Genomic DNA, 19289 nt, shown 5'->3' on the forward strand with positions numbered 1-19289 from the left:
AGATTCCTTAAAAAAACAAAAATAGAACTACCATACGACCCAGAAATCCCACTACTGGGCATATACCCTGAGAAAACCATAATTCAAAAAGAGTCATGTACCACAATGTACATTGCAGCTCTATTTACAACAACCAGGACATGGAAGCCACCTAAGTGTCCATCGACAGATGAATGGATAAAGAAGATGTGGCACATATATACAATGGAATATTACTCAGCCATAAAAAGAAACGAAACTGAGCTATTTGTAATGAGGTGGATAGACCTAGAGTCTGTCATACAGAGTGAAGTAAGTCAGAAAGAGAAAGACAAATACCGTATGCTAACACATATATATGGAATTTTAAAAAAATGTCATGAAGAACCTAGGGGTAAAACGGGAATAAAGACACAGACCTACTTGAGAATGGACTTGAGAATATGGGGAGGGGGAAGGGTAAGCTGTGACAAAGCGAAAGAGAGGCATGGACATATATACACTACCAAACGTAAGGTAGATAGATAGTGGGAAGCAGCCGCAGAGCACAGGGAGATCAGCTCGGTGCTTTGTGACCGCCTGGAGGGGTGGGATGGGGAGGGTGGGAGGGAGGGAGATGCATGAGGGAAGGGATGTGGGAACAGATGTATATGTATAACTGATTCACTTTGTTATAAAGCAGAAACTAATAATATATATATATATATATATATATATAAAATAAAATTCCCTTGGTCTTGGACACTGCCATTATTTCTCTAATAAACTACGTGTGCAAAATTATTTTTTTGAGAATTTGGTTCTTCACTGTTCTGTCTCTTCTCACCATTACAGTACAAAGAGACCAACACTTTAATCAACACCATACTTGAGGTTCAGCCAAGGTCATCTTCTGGTGGAGAGGGAAAGAGCAATGATGAGATTGTCCAAGAACTCATTGCTTCTGTCCGGACCAGAGTTCCAGGTAGTAAGTAATTCCTAGCATACATGTACAATGGGACTTTTAGGAATAAACTCAGAAAGCTGAGTGATAGGCGGGTGTCCAAATCTGCTTATTATGCAGATTTTTTTCTTTACATAGAGAGCTCTTCTGATGTAGAGCTCTCCATTTATAGATGAGAAGCCTATAGCACCTTGACATCTTAACTGCCAGAAGCATGAGGAACAAGTTGGTTTCTAGCTCGATGTAACTTTAACCAGACTTTTTCCTGAGTTTTCTAATATCTCTAGACTTGTACTGTCCGAGACAGTAGCCATTAGCCACATGTGGTTATTTAAACTTTAAATTAAATTTAAAATTCATTTCCTCAGTTGCACTAGCCACATTTTAAGTGCTGCCATACTGAACAATGCAAATGGAGAACATTTCCATCATCATAAAATATTCTATTAGACAGCCCTGCTCTGGAATCCATTTCTTTTTTTTTTTTTTTTCTCCAAAAAGAGAGGTGGCTAGATTATTTCACTTTGTTTTCTAGCGAGTTAGGGAATCTTCCTGAATAATCACAGAGATCCACTTTCACACTTTTCTTAGAGTGACTGTAGATTTAGATGTCTTAATATATTGTTCATGGTTGGAAATGTCATTATAGGGGAAAAAAGATGAGGCATAAAAAAAAACTAGTGACTGTAAAAGTAAACTGTGTTTCTGTCTCTATTCACAATACTCTGGCATCAAGTGTATGGTTTTCCCCCTACATTAGGCAGTTACTCTCTGGACACCAGCTGGGTATCCTACAGTTCAGTTATGACTTTATCCAGAGTGGGCACAGACCCCACAGTTTAAGGGCTCAGTCCCACAAGACTGTCCCCACTTCAGATGCCAACAAGTCCCCAGGTTGTGACCTGTACTTCTGACCAACCAGCCATAAATCGAGGATTCCCACAACCCCCTTCTGGGGTTCAGTAATTTTCTAGAACCACTCACAGAACTCAGGGAAATGGTTATTTACATTTACCAGATTACTTTATATGATATAATAAAGGATAAAGATAAACAGCGAGATAAAGAAGTACATAAGGCAAGGTCCAGAAGAGTCCCAAGGGCAGGAGCTTTTGTCCCTCCTGGCACATGATGCATTCACCAACCCAGAAGCTCTCCAAACCCCTTCAGTTAGGTCTTTATGGAGGTTTCATTACGTAGGCATGATTGATTAAATCACTGGCTTTAGTGATTAACTTAACATCCAGCCCCTTCCCTCTCCCAGGAGGTCAGAGTAGAGCTAGAAGTTCCAAGTCTCTAATCACATGGTTATTTCTCCTAACAACCAGCCCTTCATCTTTAGGGATGGTCCAAGAGTCATCTCATTAACATACACTCAGGTGTGGTTAAAAGGGGCTTGTTATCAATAACAAAAGTTGTTCCTTTCACCTTCATCACTCAGGAGCTATTTGAGGAGTTGGGGTCAAAAACCAACAATTATAGAAATGATGCTCCTATCACTCTTATCAATGAGGAAATTATAAGAGTTTTAGGAGCTCTGGCCAGAAGCTGGGGACAAAGACCAAAATACATATTTCTTATTACATCACAGGAACACAGAGTAAGTCTTGCCAATACTACGAAGGCCCCCAGAAAAGAAAGGACCTGTGTGACCTCAGAAGTCAGTTATGTTCCTCCTAAAGCAGCCCCGCAAAAGACTCTCTTCTTGAGTGGAGAGTTATGTTGATATTGAAGCAACTGAGTTATTTTAGGAAGCATTTTTAATAAACATAAGATGGAGGACTGGGTGGAAAAAGGGATGAAGGTGGATGGATGGATGGATAGATGGATGGATGGATGGATGGATGGATGGAAGATGGATGGAGAGTTAGTATACTTGTTTCATAGAGTTCCATTGACACCTAGGAGGTTTTTCTCTCCACGCTTCATAAAGTTTGTACTTTTACTGTGAAATGATAAGCCATGCCATCTGCTGAGACTGAGGGGCAGGGGTGCAATTGACTCAACAAGAGAACTGAGGTTCCAAATAGCCCGAGGGGACTGACAAAAGGAGAAGAGTGTAGGCATGTAACCGCAGCCCTGTGGACCCAAGAGCTTGCACTTACCCACACTGCTGTGTGATTTTTCTACAGCAGCCAAAATGTCAGTGGTTAAGAGGAAATTGATGTACATATCTCAGAGCCATTTGTTTTCTCACACTTTACTCATCTATGTAAGGAAAATTCAGTCCCTTCATTTTTTAGAGCTCATATGAACCTCTACTGGGTGGATTGTAGGGAAAAAGAAGAGCACAATTTTCGATCCAGCTTGAAACATGGACTCATTTCACAATCCAGTCAGTCCCTTTGAACAATACTCAGTAACCTGGGATAAATGCTGTCTCTCTCCTCTCTCGGGGGGTGTCCTGCCCCCAACCCCTCCTCTCTTAGATGCAACACGGGTGTGTAGGGAAGAGCAAGGCTTGCATACGCCGCATACACACAAGGCAGAGGAGACGACTCAGGACCCCTGGTACCTCTGATCTCAGGGATGTCCCTTGTCTACCAGGTAGCACGTGCCACTGAAGTCCAAGGGGCCTGACTCCCGCTCAGCCTAGGCCCCAGGGACAAGAGAAGTTGGCTTTAAGAAAGGTTAAGATAAGTGCATTCCAATAGCAATGTGATAAGGAGAGAAATCAACAATAATTGATCTGATGAATCAGCCGTCTGTGTTTCAGAAACTCTGGAGATGGAGAACGCTTCTGAGAGCCTTTATGTCAAGGATTCTCACGGACGCCTTAACTCCTTGACCACTGTTCTTGGACAAGAAGTGGACCGGTTTAACCATCTGCTGAGGCTAATACATGTATGCACGCTCACTGCTATCCTTGCTATTGGGTATCAAAGCTTTGTGCAGAGTGTATAACAATGTGAAGTTTCCATTCCCATCACTTCAACATTTCCATCTGGATATGCTAACAACCCTTCAAGCCCATCTTGTCTAAACCTGAATTCACCCTCCTCTAGTCTGTGTTCCCTTTCTCTAATAATGGCCTAGTGACTATGTGGCATTACAAACCCTTCATTATCCTAACCTGCACCCTTAGAATTACCGTTGATTCATTAGGAATTTGACCAGGGACCTAAGCACTCAGTTAAGAGAGATTCAGTGCTTGTTCCTGATGGCTAGTTTGCTTTTAATATCATAGTCTTTATGAAGACTATGACAACCAGAGTTTCTTAAATTGGAGGCCACAAAACACCTAAATTAGGATCCACTGTACTGCAGGTTCAAATGTAGACTCCCTGATTCCAATTCAGACCTATGGAGTTAGGATTCCTTGAGGAATTCCTGGGGATATGAATTTTAAATAAACTCCCCCAGATGATGTCAGTGCAACTAAAATTTAAGAACAACTATTTAGACCTTTGCCTTATGCTCAGGAATACTTTCTGAATGGCGTTGACTTTGTAATGCTGGCTACAGGACTTCCTGTTGTCTCTGTGCATAACTTTAGTAAGGGAAACTATTAGAAACCAAATATTGAGCAGTAACAGGAAAAGTTCTACTGCCAAGCAGGGAACCAAATATCTAGCACAGAATCAAGGCTCAGTGATAAGATTGGGAAGTGTTGCTAGGGTAGATCTTTTAAAGATCGTCTCTTCCCTATTAGGAAAGCAAAGTCTCCAAATGTTTCTGGTCGTCTGGCAATACCCAGGCTTGTGGGTTAGGGGGCCACTGGGTCAGCTGAATATGTGACATCATCACCTTGGGTCTATGGCATCTGGTTAGGTAAACCAGTGTCAGCAGGCCAGGTAGTCAGGTCAGAGCTTATTACCTTCTACATTGAATGAATCAGGGTATAGATGAAGCTGCTGTGATAAAGATCCCCAAATACAGTGGCCAACACAGGATAGAAATTCACCGCTCTCTCAGTTAAGAGCCCAGACAAAGCTCTGTCTAGGACAGGTAGTTAATCTTGCTTTATGAGCTCATCCAAGAATCTCAGCTGGAGGGCTGGCTCTTCCAGTCTCAACAGGTAGCTTCCATCTCTGGGACTAAGGTGGCTGTTCCAACTGTCCCCTTTTGCCAGCCACTGGGACAGGGGAAAGAGAGCTGAGGGAGAGCAGCTTCCTCATAAAAATGTAACCTAGAAGTTGCATACATCATTTTTTCTTATATCCCTTTTGCCAAAGCTTGGTCACATGGCAACACCCCCAGCTGCAAGGGTGGCTGGGAAATGTAGTCCCAATATCTGTATTGGATTGCTCTGTGCCCAGATAAAACTAAGAGGATACTGTTGTTCAGAGGAGGAAGAGGAGATGGATCCTCCTCATCTCTGGCCTCTTCCACATCATGTATGGCCTTTCACCCACTTAAAGATGGACAAGTCCAAATGTCACTTCCTCACAAAGTCTTCCTGGAACACTAGCCCTTCCCTCCCCCACCAGATGACAGGGACCCCTCCTCAGGGCTCCATCACTTGAGGTGTCTGTGTCCATCACTGTATTTGTGTACAATGTACCACCTTGTTTTGTAATTACTCCTCCATGAGTATGGCTCCCCCAGTAGACAATGAACTTGAAGAGAAGGAGACTAGTGTATAAGTCATCTCTGTTTCCCCAGTGCCTGACACGTCCTAAATCTTCCATGAATATTTGAACGTGCAGGTGAACGAATGTGGCTCACAGGAACAAAGTGGTCACTTCTTCTGGTCAAACAATAGTGTCCACCACTAATGGAAGAATTCACCTAAAAAAAAGTAGAAGAGAGAGGAGCCCTGGGAGAAGCAGCCTGAAAGGCAATCAGGAGTCATAGCCAAGCACTCCCATTGCAGCGAGGGGTGGTGCCCACCACTGTATGCTGGGCCTGCACCAGAGATCTCCCTCATCCTGACCCCTGCCCTGTCCTGCCTTGCCCTGGCTCTGTCCCAGCCTCACTTTCACCTCACCCAGCAAACAGCAAGACCTCACTGTGGTAGTGATAAGGCCAAGGGAGGGCGGGAGCATCCAGGGCCTCGGGCTGCCATCTTGGTGAGCTCACTCTCCTCCAGACGGTTACAGAACTGTGAGACGGGGCAAGTCCTGGGAGACACGAGGCCGCTAGCCATAAGGGAGAACATTCTGATGTGCGCCTTTCCCACTGAATAGGACTACATGTTAGCTGCCTCCTCTGAGAGAACTGGCTGCAGTGTGACCTCTGTCTACGCTGATTTGGAAGGCACTAGCAGCCTGGCACCTCCAGCTCTCTGACTTAAGTGTTCTCCATGAATCTTAGATAACTCTTCTGCTACCTTTTTCCATTTGGGGTGTCTAAGATGGAGTGTTGTTTTGGCTCTGGCTGAGGGCCTTTTTCCTGAGCTCTGCTGTAAATGGTTCCTCAGATCCTAAGGGCATAGCTACTTAAAACTCCTCTCTTCTATCACTGCCTCTTGTGAAAAGAGGTGGGAGGAGGGAAATAACTCCACGAAGGAATGGAAGGATGACTCGACCTTTTTGTCACATGTCGCCCATCTCTAGAACTATCTGCATGTGGTCCTAGGACTTAGTTTTTTAATCAACATGAACTTGGTCTCTAACATCTTCCTATAATATTTTCCTTATGTATGGCAGTAGTTGTCACAAAACTGGAACCCATGAGAGCCATACAAATCTATATGGCCTGCCTTTACCTTTAGCCAGGTGGCAGATATTACCCTGTACTTCCCATGGCTTCTGTGGGTCCAGCATCTCCCAGGACTACTGCCGGCCTCTGTCTTTTGTTGAGATGAGGGGAGGATAAGGGACATACCTTTAAAAAGTGTTTCCAGTATAGGGAGGCTCTCTGGAATCAGCTGAAAGATTGGTCTCATCTAAGAATCTCCCCTTTCTGCTATAACTCCTGGGGCCAGCAAGCAGGCCCTTAAGCGTAAGGCAACACCTGCTACCATGAACAAGTTTCATTCCACCTGATAATTACATCTGTGAAGAGCACCAACCCCTTTTTATTCTTTCAGACCTCTCTAGATACGCTCAACAAAGCCATTGCTGGATTGGTGGTGATGTCTGAAGAAATGGAAAAAGTGTATAACAGTTTCCTCAACAACCAGGTTCCCTCTCTGTGGTCCAACACAGCCTACCCATCCCTAAAGCCACTAGGATCGTGGGTCAAAGACCTTATTCTGAGGACTGCATTTGTGGACGTAAGAAAATTCACTTCTTTGGGGTCTGATGAATTTGATGACACGGTTGGCCCTAAAGTTCTTAGGAAGCCCTCGCTAACTGAAATATTGACAACCATCGAGGGATCATCTGAACTCAAAGAAACAGAAACTTCCAGAATAGCATCAGTTTGAAAGTCTTATGCTGATTATAGTATAGTTTGCCATAGACCCTTATTCCCACAGTCTATTTTAATTCCAGGCCATCCTTGGAGTTTCAGATCTAGCTCATGAGACCTCACCATGAGGCACTGAACCAATCTAACATGGGTCCAAAGGGCCAGGTGTGACCATGCTGTCCTCTCCCCCTTCTAGAACTTCTGTAATAACCAGGTTCTGGGTTTATGGTCAGCCTGGTGGGTGAGGAAGGGGGTCAGGGCAGGCAGTAAGAATGGGGCTGGTGATAACTCAGGACTGGTTTAGATTCTGCCTCCTGGACACCCTCCAAAATATGACTGATTTAAAAGACAAATTCTGTCTCAGAAAAAAAAAAGTGCATTATGGTGTAATGTTTTTCCTTCAGCTGTGGCTCAAAAGAGGCCAGCCTAAGTCCTTCTGGATCTCCGGGTTCTTCTTTCCTCAAGGATTTCTAACAGGTACCAGTGCTTTCCCTAGAAAAATCCCGTAAGAAAGATCATTATGTGTGATGAGTTGTGCCGGGTTTCTAGGAACTTTGAAAATGGCATGGCTGCTGATGGCCTAACCAAGGGGTTGTTGATTATAAGGCAGCCGAACAAGGCCCTGCTCTTCCTCGCTTGCTGGGGTGGGGAAAGGATGGCAGAAATAGCAGACATTCCCCCAGAAACCTAATGCCCACTCCTCTCAGGTTGCCAGTGCAAGTGCTGCTGCCCTGTGAGTGCACACAGCTACCCCAAGTCCCCACATAACCATGCTCAAGGGCACTACCTGCTCTCCACCTTCTCCGGTCCCACCTCTGAGCAGCGTCCTTCCCTCTAAAAAATACTCTTGCTGTCCCTCCAGTGACCCTCAGGGATTCTGCCCAGGACCCCAGAGGGGACCAAGGTCTCTGGGCTCCTAGATGCTAATGAGCCCAGCCCTTCATCTGTCTCATCCTGAGTCCCTTCTAAACAGCCTATAGACAGCCCATACAAGACAAGCTAAGCAAGATGCTAAAGTTGGGGAGATTGGGCTCTGAAACTCCCTCACGGGCTTGTCTCTCTCATTGGCAGAGTGGTGCACTTCAGACTTGGCCTCCCCTCTCTTCCCAACCAGGACCAAAATTTGCACATGCTTTGGCTCCACCCCTCCCAACTAATTCAGAGTAAGGTGTTAATGGTTGGGTCCTCTGGATGGAGAGGAAGCTCTCTAACGCATCTAGAGCATCCCGGTTGAGGCGCGTGGGGGCCGTGTTTGAGCAATAGTAACCCAGGTTTCTGGCTTTCATATTTACAGGAACTCTTCAAAATCATGCTCGGAAATATAATTTGCCTATAGATGAGCTGAGTTTCAAGTACAACATGATTCCTATCTATCGGGATCAAGCCACAGTTATCGACGCTGCCGAGACAGTGCAGTTTGGACAAGAACTGCCCATGGACATGGAGGTATTGTCCCCCCGACAGTTGTTACAGCACAGCAGCTTCTGTCCCACTGTCATCCAGTATCTCAGGCAATCTCCCCTGCCCCGCCCCAACCCCGCTTTCCATTTGCAGGAGTGGGAGAGGGCAGGGTGGGACTCACAACCCCAAGACAAGCTCCCCAATTAGCAGTGACCGGACGGGAACTGCCTAAATTAGTCTGACCTGTAAAAATATATTTTACAGCCATACTGTAGTACCTACGGTAACTTTCTCATTTGTGCGGAGGCAGTATGGCAAGAGGTTAAAAACCAGAGTTTCAGCACTGGGCAGGCCTGAGGAAATTCTGACTTTCTCCCTTCCCAGTTGTGTCTGCAAGAGCAATTACTAACATGTCTGCACCTCAGTGTTCACATCTGCAAAATTGGGCTCATGCCACCAACCTCAGAGCTGTAAGGCAGTGTAACTGAAACTTCAGGTGTCATGTGACCAGCACATAGTGAGCCCACAATAAATAACTGTTATCATAAGCTAAACGTATCTGCCTCATTCACTCAGCTGCCTCCTAGCAGAATTGATATGCTAACTTCATATAACTATAACTACATCACATAGCCAATAGGAATGTACCAATACTAAGGAAGCAGTTCAGACTCTTTGCTTACATAGTTTACTCCCTCTAGAGCAGAGGTTCTCAAAATGTGGTCCGCAGACCAGCAGCATCAGCATCACCTGGGCACTTATTAAAAATGAACTTGTTTACAAAACAGAAATAGACCCACAGATGTAGAAAGCAAACTTACGGTTACCAAAGGGGAAGGGGGGTAGGGATAAATTAGGAGGTTGGGATTAACATATACACACGACTATATATAAAATAGATAACCAACAAGGGCCTACTGTATAGCACAGGGAACTATATTCAGTATTTTGTAATAACCTATAAGGGAAAAGAATCTGAAAAAGTATATATCTATATATATATATATATATAGAGAGAGAGAGAGAGAGAGAGAGATAGACATATATATGTTAACTGAATCACTGCTGTATACCTGAAACTAACACAACTTTGTAAATCAACTATACTTCAATTTAAAAGAGAAAAAGAAATGTAAATTCCAAGGACCCATTCCAGATTGAATCAGATACTGGGCTGGGACCCAGAAATCTATATTTTAACAAGTCCTCCAGGAGGTTCTTAGCCCATTTGAGTTTCAGAACCCCTGCTCTAGAATATCTCAACCTCAACTGCAGGTTAGAATCACCTATGGAGTTTTAAAAACATCCTGATGCTCAGTCCACACCCAATTACATCAAAATCACCCCAATTATATCAGTCATCATTATATTTTAAAGCTCCCCTGGCAATTCCAGTATATAGCTGGGGCGAGAGCCACCACTGCCAATCTGAGCTGCCCACTTTCAACGTGCTGAGATATTGATGGGGCGGGGAAACCTCTGTTTCAAAGCACCTGTCCACCCCAGAGGGCCTTATTAATGTAATTTTCTATGTGTGCTGTGAAATCAAAGATCTGCTCCAGATTGCTTTTGCCAAGAATGTGTTCACTAGCCGGTCAGTGTAGATGGGGTAAGTGGCTTTTACTAAACCTTCCTTAAAGTATCATGGTATTCGTAGGAATTGTTCCCAGGGAAACTTAATCAGTATCCACCCAGTCAGATCTGCTTGATCTAGTCTTTGCTCTGATTAGCAAAAACACACAAAGATGAGATTGATCCCATATTCATGGATTACTCTATGAAATACTGTAATACCCCATGCCTCTTAATTGCCTATATCTTAAAATGACAACGCAAGAGCTTACGTCTTTGAGGGAATTTGTTTTAGCATCAAAATTTTTTTGATGCTAAAGTATTTGCATGCAAAAGTAGGGGGAAATCAATTGAAAGATGCACTCCTTGTTATTTTGAGACCCTTCTTAGCCAGGAGAGCATCGCAGGCCCAGGTCAGGACTAATCGAGGCTGCAGGAGGGCAGGACAACACCCACATAAAAGCCCTCATCCAGTCCATCCTGGATGCTGGCCCTGCTCTGTGCCCGGCACGCTCCATCTGCCACATAGACTGACTCTGATGGACAGATGTTTACAGTGACCACCTCTGTCCCTCCAGCCTTCCCCAGTCTACACAAATCTCCACGTGGGTCATGTGCAGTGAACCACAACGATGCCTGGGAATGCCTGCCTTCTGTGGAGACTGCAAACTGTATAGTCAGCCCATCTCCTGGTCCTCCTAGCAAACATCTGCAAGACACAGCAGGAGGAGACTGTTGGATGACTTGAGTTCTGTTACAAACAGCAGGGCCACTGTCAGCCCATTGCCGCCTTTGTGCCATTTAGGAAAAGGCACTAGCTCTGTGTGTGGGCAGATGGCTCCTACACACAGCTTGGCAAGTGGGTGGCAGGAGAGTTTCAGCCTCTACTCAGGCAAACCTGTACAAGCATATAGAGCAGCCCCCAAAACAGGAAGGCTTTTCTCTACCTCGCTGCACGCGAGGGACAAACTACAGGACACTAGGTAGTAAAGTCCAACCAAAAAGCACTTACCATCCTTTTATTCACTATAAAACACATCACTTATGACCACACAGCTTGGTCCTCTGCCTGCAGGTGTGAAGCTTCAGTTATCCAAAGGTCTAGGGCCCCAGAACTGGCCAAATTCACTCAATGTTTGAGGAAGGACACACAGAAGCCCACAACTGGAAGAAATTGTATACCAGTGGTGACATCTAATCACAGGACATTGAGGGACAGGGTCTCTGTCTCTGTCTCTCTTTCTCCTGCAAAATTTCTTTTTTTTTTAAATTTATTTATTTTTGGCTGCATTGGGTCTAAGTTGTTGCGTGCGGGCTTTCTCTAGTTGTGGCGAGCAGGGGCTACTCTTCATTGCAGTGTGTGTGCTTCTCATTGTGGTGGCTTCTCTTGTTGCGGAGCATGGGCTCTAGGCACGCAGGCTTCAGTACTTGTGGCACACGGGCTCAGTAGTTGTGGCACAGGGGCTCAGTAGTTGTGGCATGCGGGCTTAGTTGCTCCGAGGCATGTGGGATCTTCCTGGACCAGGGATCAAGCCCATGTCCCCTGCATTGGCAGGCAGATTCTTAACCACTGCCCCACAGGGAAGTCCCGCTTCCTGCAAAATTTCCCTTAAAAATCTTTCCATAGGCACTCTGTAAATATTATTGCCAATATATAACCTATCTTCTGGAACGGCACCCAGATCTTTGAAAGGCCTGGCTAAAAATAACAGATGACAATCACAGCCCTCTTGTCCATCTACTTCCCACGAGAAGGGGAAAATCCTAACGTCATGATATCAGAGACTGAAGCCCATCAGTGGGTTTCCCAGGGGTACCCCCTACCGGACAGCCTGTGGGAGTGTGAAAAGTATGAGATTCGGCGACAAACTGAAAAGCAAATTATTTCACCTTTTGGAGCCTTGGCACTGTCCTCTCCAAAATGTGAGTGATAAGAGAACCTCTGGATTGGGTCTTAGAATTGAGTGAGGACGTAGGACTAGGAGGTGGCCCACAAAACTGACCCCTCCTCCTCTTCTCACCTATGAACTTGTGCGTGTCTTTCAGTTGCCCTCTCCTGAGGATGGTGTTCTTGTCCATGGGATATTCATGGATGCTTCTCGATGGGACAATAAGGAGATGGTGATAGAGGACGCACTGCCCGGACAGATGAATCCAATGCTGCCTGTGGTGCATTTGGAACCTCAACAAAATTATGAGCCAAACCCAACACTCTACCACTCCCCACTTTATAAGACAGGGGCCCGGGCAGGAACACTCTCAACCACAGGTGAGGATGTTCTGAGATGTTCTAAGATCAGTATAATGACTGAATGCAAACTACAATCATCAAAGTCCAAATGCTAAACTGTAATGTACAAAGGGTGATCTTGGGCCAATTAGCCAGGCTTAAAATAAGACCACTTATAACACACAAATTTATAAATGCTGTAAATTCTATTTGTTTTAATGCTGAGTGTAGATTAATATTATAAAGCCAATGCTTGCTTCTATTAGTCTAATGAGTAGAAAATAGTTTATTTTGTGTGTGTGTCTTTCAATTTATTTATTTATTTTATTTATTTTGGTTGTGCCGGGTCTTAGTTGTGGCCAGCGGGCTCCTATATGCGGCATGCACGTGGGATCTAGTTCCCCGACCAGGGATCGAAACCGCATCCCCTTCATTGGAAGGTGAATCCTAAACCACTGCGCCACCAGGGAAGTCCCAGAAAGTAGTTTATTGAGCAGTGCCTTCTAACTGAAAAATGATGGACTGAGTAGACACATCTATCTCTGACCAAATCCATTGAGACTCAGCGTAGAAAAGAGATTTTAAAATAAATAAGTGGAATGCCATGCTACAAAAAGAGAAATCTTAGTAGACCTGAAACTGAGATACAGCCCTGAAAAAAAGGAACCAGATAAAAAGAAAGCCATATCAACAGATAAGCTGAAGAAGTGAATGCAGACAGCTAGAGAGTGAGCCAAGATAATGCGCTGAGGAAACCCCTCAAAAGACAGCACAATGCAATTTTTTTAAGTGACACTGTGGAAGAAGTCAAAATCACCAACATTTATCTAGTAGGCAATCTGGAAGGAGAAAGGAGAGAAAATGGAAGAGCAATAATATTTGAAAAACTGGCTGAGAATTTCCCAGAGCTGAAGAAACAGTTGAGTCCTCAGATTGAGAGATCTCACAAAGTGGTAGGGGTAATTTTTTAAAATATACAACGAACAAATAAATAAATTTTAAAAGAAACCTAGATATGTCAGAGTGATACCTAAGATCATCAGAAATAAAGAAAATTCTCAAAGAGATAAAATGCATTAATATACTGGAACTAAAATTCCAGAAAATGAGAATCAGATTGACTTCAGACATGTCTCATTATCCGCAGTGCATATAAAAATAGAGAAACTTCTTCAAAGGGCTGAGGAAAAACAACTTTGAACCAGAATTGCAAGTGCAACCAAATTATCATCTGAACAAAAAGTTGTAATAAAGACCGTCTTGGACATACAAAGGCTCTAAATTAATCACCACTGATCCTCTATTTAAAACACACACACACACACGGTTAAATCTTTAATAGTTTGACCGTAAAAATGAATTTATAATAACTTGGAACTAAATTTCCAGATGACAGAAATATGGGAGGGGAGCCAGGAAGAAAGAACTAAAAAATCTTTCTCATTTGAATGGAGAATATAGATACTGATGATATTTATTTTTCTAATAAAATATTCAGTTAAAGGGTGTTCTCTAAGGGTAACGTACAGAATAGAACTAAAATAGACATTCGTGTCACATGACCTCCCACTCCTATGACAAATCTAAAAAAGTGTTCAAAGGTATTTTTTAAATTAATAATGGTAGTTACAAGTTTTTGTAGGGACATGTACTTTTATTTGTCTTGGATAAGTATCTAGGAACGGAATGACTGAATCATGCAGTAGGTATGTTTAACTTCTTAAGAAACTGCCAAAATGTTTTCCAAAGTGGCCGTAGCACTTAACATCCCCACCAGCAGCGTATGAGGGTTCCAGATCCTCCACAGCCTCAGCACCACTTAGTACAATCAGTCCTTTTAATTTTAGATGATAGATGATGGATAGATAGGTAGATGATGATGATAGATAGATAGATATAGATAGATAGATGATAGATAGATAGATAGATAGATAGATAATAGAATATAGTGGCATCTCTTTGTGGTTTTAATTTGCATTTCCCTAATGACTAATGACAGTAACCATCTTTTCTGGTGCTTATTTATATCTTCTCAGATGAAGTGTCTGTTCCAATCTTTCGCCCTTTTTTTTTTTTTTTTTTTTGCGGTACACGGGCCTCTCACTGTTGTGGCCTCTCCCGTTGCGGAGCACAGGCTCTGGACGCGCAAGCTCAGCAGCCATGGCTCACGTGCCCAGCCGCTCCGCGGCACGTGGGATCCTCCCGGACCGGGGCACGAACCCGTGTCCCCTGCATCGGCAGGTGCACTCTCAACCACTGCGCCAGCAGGGAAGCCCTTACCCATTTTTTAATAGAGTCATTTGTCTTCTTATTATTGGCTAAAATTCCAACAGGAACTCTGTGGTTTTCAGGAAAAGGAACAAAGAAAAGGTAGTAATTAAAAGACGATGCACTGGCACAAGATTCTATAAACAGATCCAATGTACTGGAGAGAGAGCCCAGAAACGCACTATGCATATGTGGGAACAGCATCATTTAAAATTGATCAGGAAGACGGAAATTATTCCACAAATGATTCTGGGACAATTGGTTATACCAAACTTAGATCCTTATCTCCTACCACATACAAAAATTAAATCACAGATGGACTCTATAGAGTTCATCATCACTAAAATTTAAAAATATTAACCTTAATGAAATAATGGCTCTAAGTGATAATTATCAGCTGCTGCTGACATTCCAACAAAGAAAGACAACCAGACACAAGGCGTTTCCTGATGGACGTGCACACCACCTAGGAAGTATTCTTGCCAAAAAAACTCAACCCTGAATGTGATCACACCTCTAGATCTAACCACCCTTGCAGGAATAGAGGAACACGTGTAAAGTCACCACAGGGATGCTGTCAACAAGAGCCAGACTCTGGGAAACCTCACAGGAGACGTAGCCTGGTTGTTTCAACAAATATATTACAAGGGGGTGGCAAAAGGAACCGAGGGGAACCTACCAATTGAAAGAGATTTAAACAACACATCACTGTTGCAAGATATGGACCTTTGAATTTCAATTCAAACTAATGGTTACTATACATATACATTCTGCACATGTACTAAAAAAATGTCATTCGAGCACCTGCCAAGGCACCATGTAGGAAACGACGTACAAAGATAAGGAAAGGGGAGATGTAGTCATTCTCTGCTGGGGACACCATCACCTTCCCCGACTTCCACACAGATGGGGTTTTCTGTGAAGGCCAGAAACCGCAACTCCCATCCTGAGGGCAGGGTCCTCTTCTTCTCAACCTGGTCCTGGCCCCCCTCACCCAGGCACACAGTGAAGAAACGGTAAAAGTGCCCTCTTACTTCAGATGTCCCAGAGCTGAGGGACATACCTGTGACTCCACTTGGTCATCTCAGGACCCCAGTGCCTACCTACTGGGTGGAACAAAGGATGGATGGATGGACAAGCAGACGGACAAATGGATGGATGCCCAACCTACCAACTGTATCCCCTGAATCCCATTAAAACTCAGGCCTCAATCCTAGTCCAATGCTCCCTGAAACAAACTGCAGAGAACTTGAAACATAGTTTATAAGGTTATACAAGGTCTAAGCTGGACAGGTCCTAAAGGATCATTTGTTCTAACATCTTCATTTTATAAAGCATAAAACTGAAATCTGTAGAGGACTATTTGCACTTCTTCTTTAGAGGCAAAGTCAGGTCTGGAGCCCAGGTGTCTAAACTCCCAGTACAGTGATTTTTGTATTAAGGGGTTATTCTTTAAAGTAACAACCCTTTTTTCCCTGTATTCTTAACTAGGTCATTCAACCAACTTTGTGGTGACCATCTTCTTACCCTCCAAGCGGTCCAAAGATTACTGGATTGCCAAGGGATCGGCTTTGCTCTGCCAACTAAATGAGTGAAAAGGTGCCACCTCTGTGCTTAAAAAGAACCAGGCCAGAGATCTTTCCTGATGGGGGAGAAAAGTCTGCGTAATGTATATGCGAGCAAAACAGGTTTACTTCTGATCTGGCTTAAAGGTAGCAAGTGTGGCTTTTCTTTCTTTTATAACCTAAAATAAAGTGTTTTGAGTTTCTCTTTCTGGTGGTAATTCAAGCTCTGATGTGAAAGCAGTGGGTTCAGCGCTCACCTCTTAAGCCTGCTCCCCCCCCACCCCCATGCAAGAGGCAGCTTCCCATCAGTAAGGGGGGGGCGCTGGGACGGGGTGGGGGTGGCGAGTCAGACCTCAGCACTTCCTCATCCACATGGGCATCCTTCCTCTTCAGGCTAATGTGAAAGGCCCACTGTACACGTCAGTCTCGTGGCCCTAGGTTCTTCCATGTCTAGACCAGATTAAGGCTCAGGGCCCAACACATGAGATCTGGGCCCATGGTGCCATTCCCCCATGCTGTGGGGCTGAATTACAATCCTTAGAAGAGCCTGCAGTCTTTCACGATAGTGCAGGTCACTCCCGCTCAAGTGCAGAGGAATTTTCCGCTTTGGGGTAAAACTGTATGAAAACTGGCCAAGTCGCCCTCCAGGTGCATTGGCGCCCCTGCCACCTCAAAAGCAGTGCTGAGATGGAGCAGCCACTGTGGTTTGCAAACCATTTGGCGTCAACCCTGCCAACAGGGTCTGTTGCTTCCTTGGCCCGGATATGAGCCAAGAAATTGGGTACCACCCAGCTAGGATGTGGGCCTCTGGAGAAAGCCATGCCCCCTGCTTACAGCAAGAACAGGGTCAGCCACAGCAATCCTCCCCTCCCATTTTACCTTCCGGCCCCCCACCTTCATCCCCATACCTACCAAAGCTAAGAATAAACTCAACTCACTGAGAAGCAGGGAGCACCGCTTCTATTAGGAATCAGAGGGAAGAGGTGCCTCCTAAGTCATGGGAGTGGCTACAGCTGCAGAAGTCAGAGGGTTGACATTAGGCACCGCAGTAGCTGTAATCCAAGGTCAGAAAGCTGCAGGAAACTGTGCCAGGCTCATGCAGAGCGTGGCCACTGCACAAACTTGTGTCTGCTGGAGCCTGCACATAACTGCCTCTACTACCAAAGGTCTTCAGCCCCTTTCACCTTCCAAATCTCACTAAGTGTATCTCATTAGAAGACTCTCGATCATAGCAGCAAGGGAATCTCGGAAAGGTTAGCCCTCCTACCCCTGCAATACGGGGGGCACAGAATGGAGCAAAGGTGGTGAACATGGATCCTGAGTGCCATCACCTCACTCAGTGGGGCTCAAAGATCTTCTTGGCCCCGGAAATGACCAAGAATGAACCCACAAGAAAGTCTCTGGAAAAAGGAAGGGAAGGCCACAGAGCTGTAAGCCCCGGCAACCAAGGTACCTGAAACCAGATACTTCTTATTGGCCCCATCCAAGTCCTGGGCAGACCCTCTGGGTTTTTGTGAGCTGCTCAGAGGCCCAGGAGAACCAAAAGGAAACTCTGCCACAGGCCGGAGACACTGGTCTGTAACCATGGTGGGCGCAGGGGGAGGGGGAGGGGGGCGGGTATCAGCTGGGCAGGGCTGAAAGCTCCCATTTCAGACTCAACTAGGGAAATTCTATTTTTAATCATTTTATATACAGATTCTTCGTAAGACTTCATTTGGAAAACCCAAAGACATATAAATAATAAGTAACACACAGGACAGGGACGGGGGGAGAGGTTGAAAACCATTTTCTTGCACAACACCCCTGACAAAGCCTACCTATCCACCAGTCTTCAGCCTGTGGATGAGACACCCTCACACACTGTACATAATGAAAGCACTTGTCAGAGTGCAGGACCCACACTAGTCATCAGACCTTGAACAGAGAGGAGCAGAACAGAAGTTCCACAGCCTATTGACTCTGTTGCATCCAGAACCAGGAGAGGATGAGGAGAAGAGCAGCAGGAAGGAGGAAAGGGCAGGGTCCACGGTTGCAGGCAGGCCCAGGGGCGGGGCCAGGAGTGCAGCAGGCAGAGTATTCAGAGCGTGTGAGCAAAAAGAGTTGTTTGCTTGGTATACAAACTGTGGCCAAAAATCTACACAAAAAAAGTATTTAATAATTTGCTTACAATTAATTATTTTCATACAGCTCATCACGTTACAAAACTATACACCTCCCCCAAGTATTGCTGGATAACCCGAAGTCATTCCTTGGAAAAAGAAGAATCAACGCTGGCTTTTTAATTTGGAGTCTCTTCTCCTGGGTTGGGCCTATCAGGGCCAGAGCAGAGTGTGGAGTACAAAATGGCTGTCCTTCAAGTCCGAGGCGTCAGGTCTTGGCTTGGCTTCTCTGGTCATTACAGGAGGATTGTCTCTGTTTGGAAAGCCAGCACCAGCACCCATAACATAGGTGTCCAGACAGACAGGCAGGCACTGCTGACCACCATCTGGCTGTGGGGAGACTGCCCAGGGCGAGGGAGCCGCAGCTCGGCGGAAATGCGCCTGTCCAGAACGGGGACCTGGAGCTGTGGGACCCCAGCACTTGGAGGCAAAGAGAAAGACACAGTCTCAGGGCACAGCAAGAGCCACTGGATACTCCGAGGCCCCCAAAGGCCTGCACAGCTTCTTCTCACCTCTCTCCTCCAAAGACAGGAATGTATCTTAGTATGTTAACAGATTTCCTACGTCTTGGCCCTCGTGACTGCTGCTACAACAAAACCAAATGATACAGGCACTCAGACTAGCACGCTGAACAACTCTCCCCCAGGTGTTTGCTTCTTGGTTCAAGGATTATTAAAGTTAGTTTGCTCAGACTTGCTAATTACCAGCCTCTGGGCAATGTCAAGCAGGGACCCTCCTCCCTGACCACACAGGGAGGCACCGCCAAGCCAGGAGGATTCCTCTCCGGGTCTCTGGCTCTCTCCCCTACCCCAGCTTGGGTCTCATGTAAACACCATGCAGCCTTCCCAGGTCAAGACAGAACAAGCTCAGGCTCA

The 19289-nt window shown here is 45.1% G+C and overlaps 2 protein-coding genes across 15 annotated transcripts in view; one reads left to right on the plus strand and one right to left on the minus strand.

Annotated features, from left to right (window-relative positions):
- DNAH6 (dynein axonemal heavy chain 6) overlaps window positions 1–16458 on the plus strand; it is a 273547-nt gene extending 257089 nt beyond the window's left edge. Inside the window, exons 71-77 of the mRNA XM_082642773.1 lie at window positions 814–943; window positions 3639–3766; window positions 6897–7082; window positions 7624–7696; window positions 8514–8665; window positions 12239–12461; window positions 16182–16458. Of these exons, the coding sequence (XP_082498899.1) occupies window positions 814–943; window positions 3639–3766; window positions 6897–7082; window positions 7624–7696; window positions 8514–8665; window positions 12239–12461; window positions 16182–16285 (996 nt within the window). The 3' untranslated portion in view covers window positions 16286–16458. The remainder of the gene's footprint in view (window positions 1–813; window positions 944–3638; window positions 3767–6896; window positions 7083–7623; window positions 7697–8513; window positions 8666–12238; window positions 12462–16181) is intronic.
- Window positions 16459–18249: 1791 nt separating this feature from the next.
- Window positions 18250–19289, minus strand: part of TRABD2A (TraB domain containing 2A) — a 55147-nt gene continuing 54107 nt past the window's right edge. For 9 of the 14 annotated variants that reach the window (XM_082642457.1, XM_082642455.1, XM_082642458.1 and 6 more), the window contains one exon: window positions 18250–18834. In XM_082642457.1, coding sequence (XP_082498583.1) covers window positions 18623–18834 — 212 coding nt within the window. In that variant the 3' untranslated portion in view covers window positions 18250–18622. Of the gene's footprint in view, window positions 18835–18926; window positions 19001–19289 lie in introns of those variants that run through there. The other 5 variants (XR_014295893.1, XR_014295894.1, XM_082642460.1 and 2 more) reach the window with 4 other exon arrangements.

The sequence above is a fragment of the Mesoplodon mirus genome, assembly GCF_964341445.2.
Source record: "Mesoplodon mirus genome assembly, chromosome: 14".
Lineage (NCBI taxonomy): Eukaryota > Metazoa > Chordata > Mammalia > Artiodactyla > Ziphiidae > Mesoplodon > Mesoplodon mirus.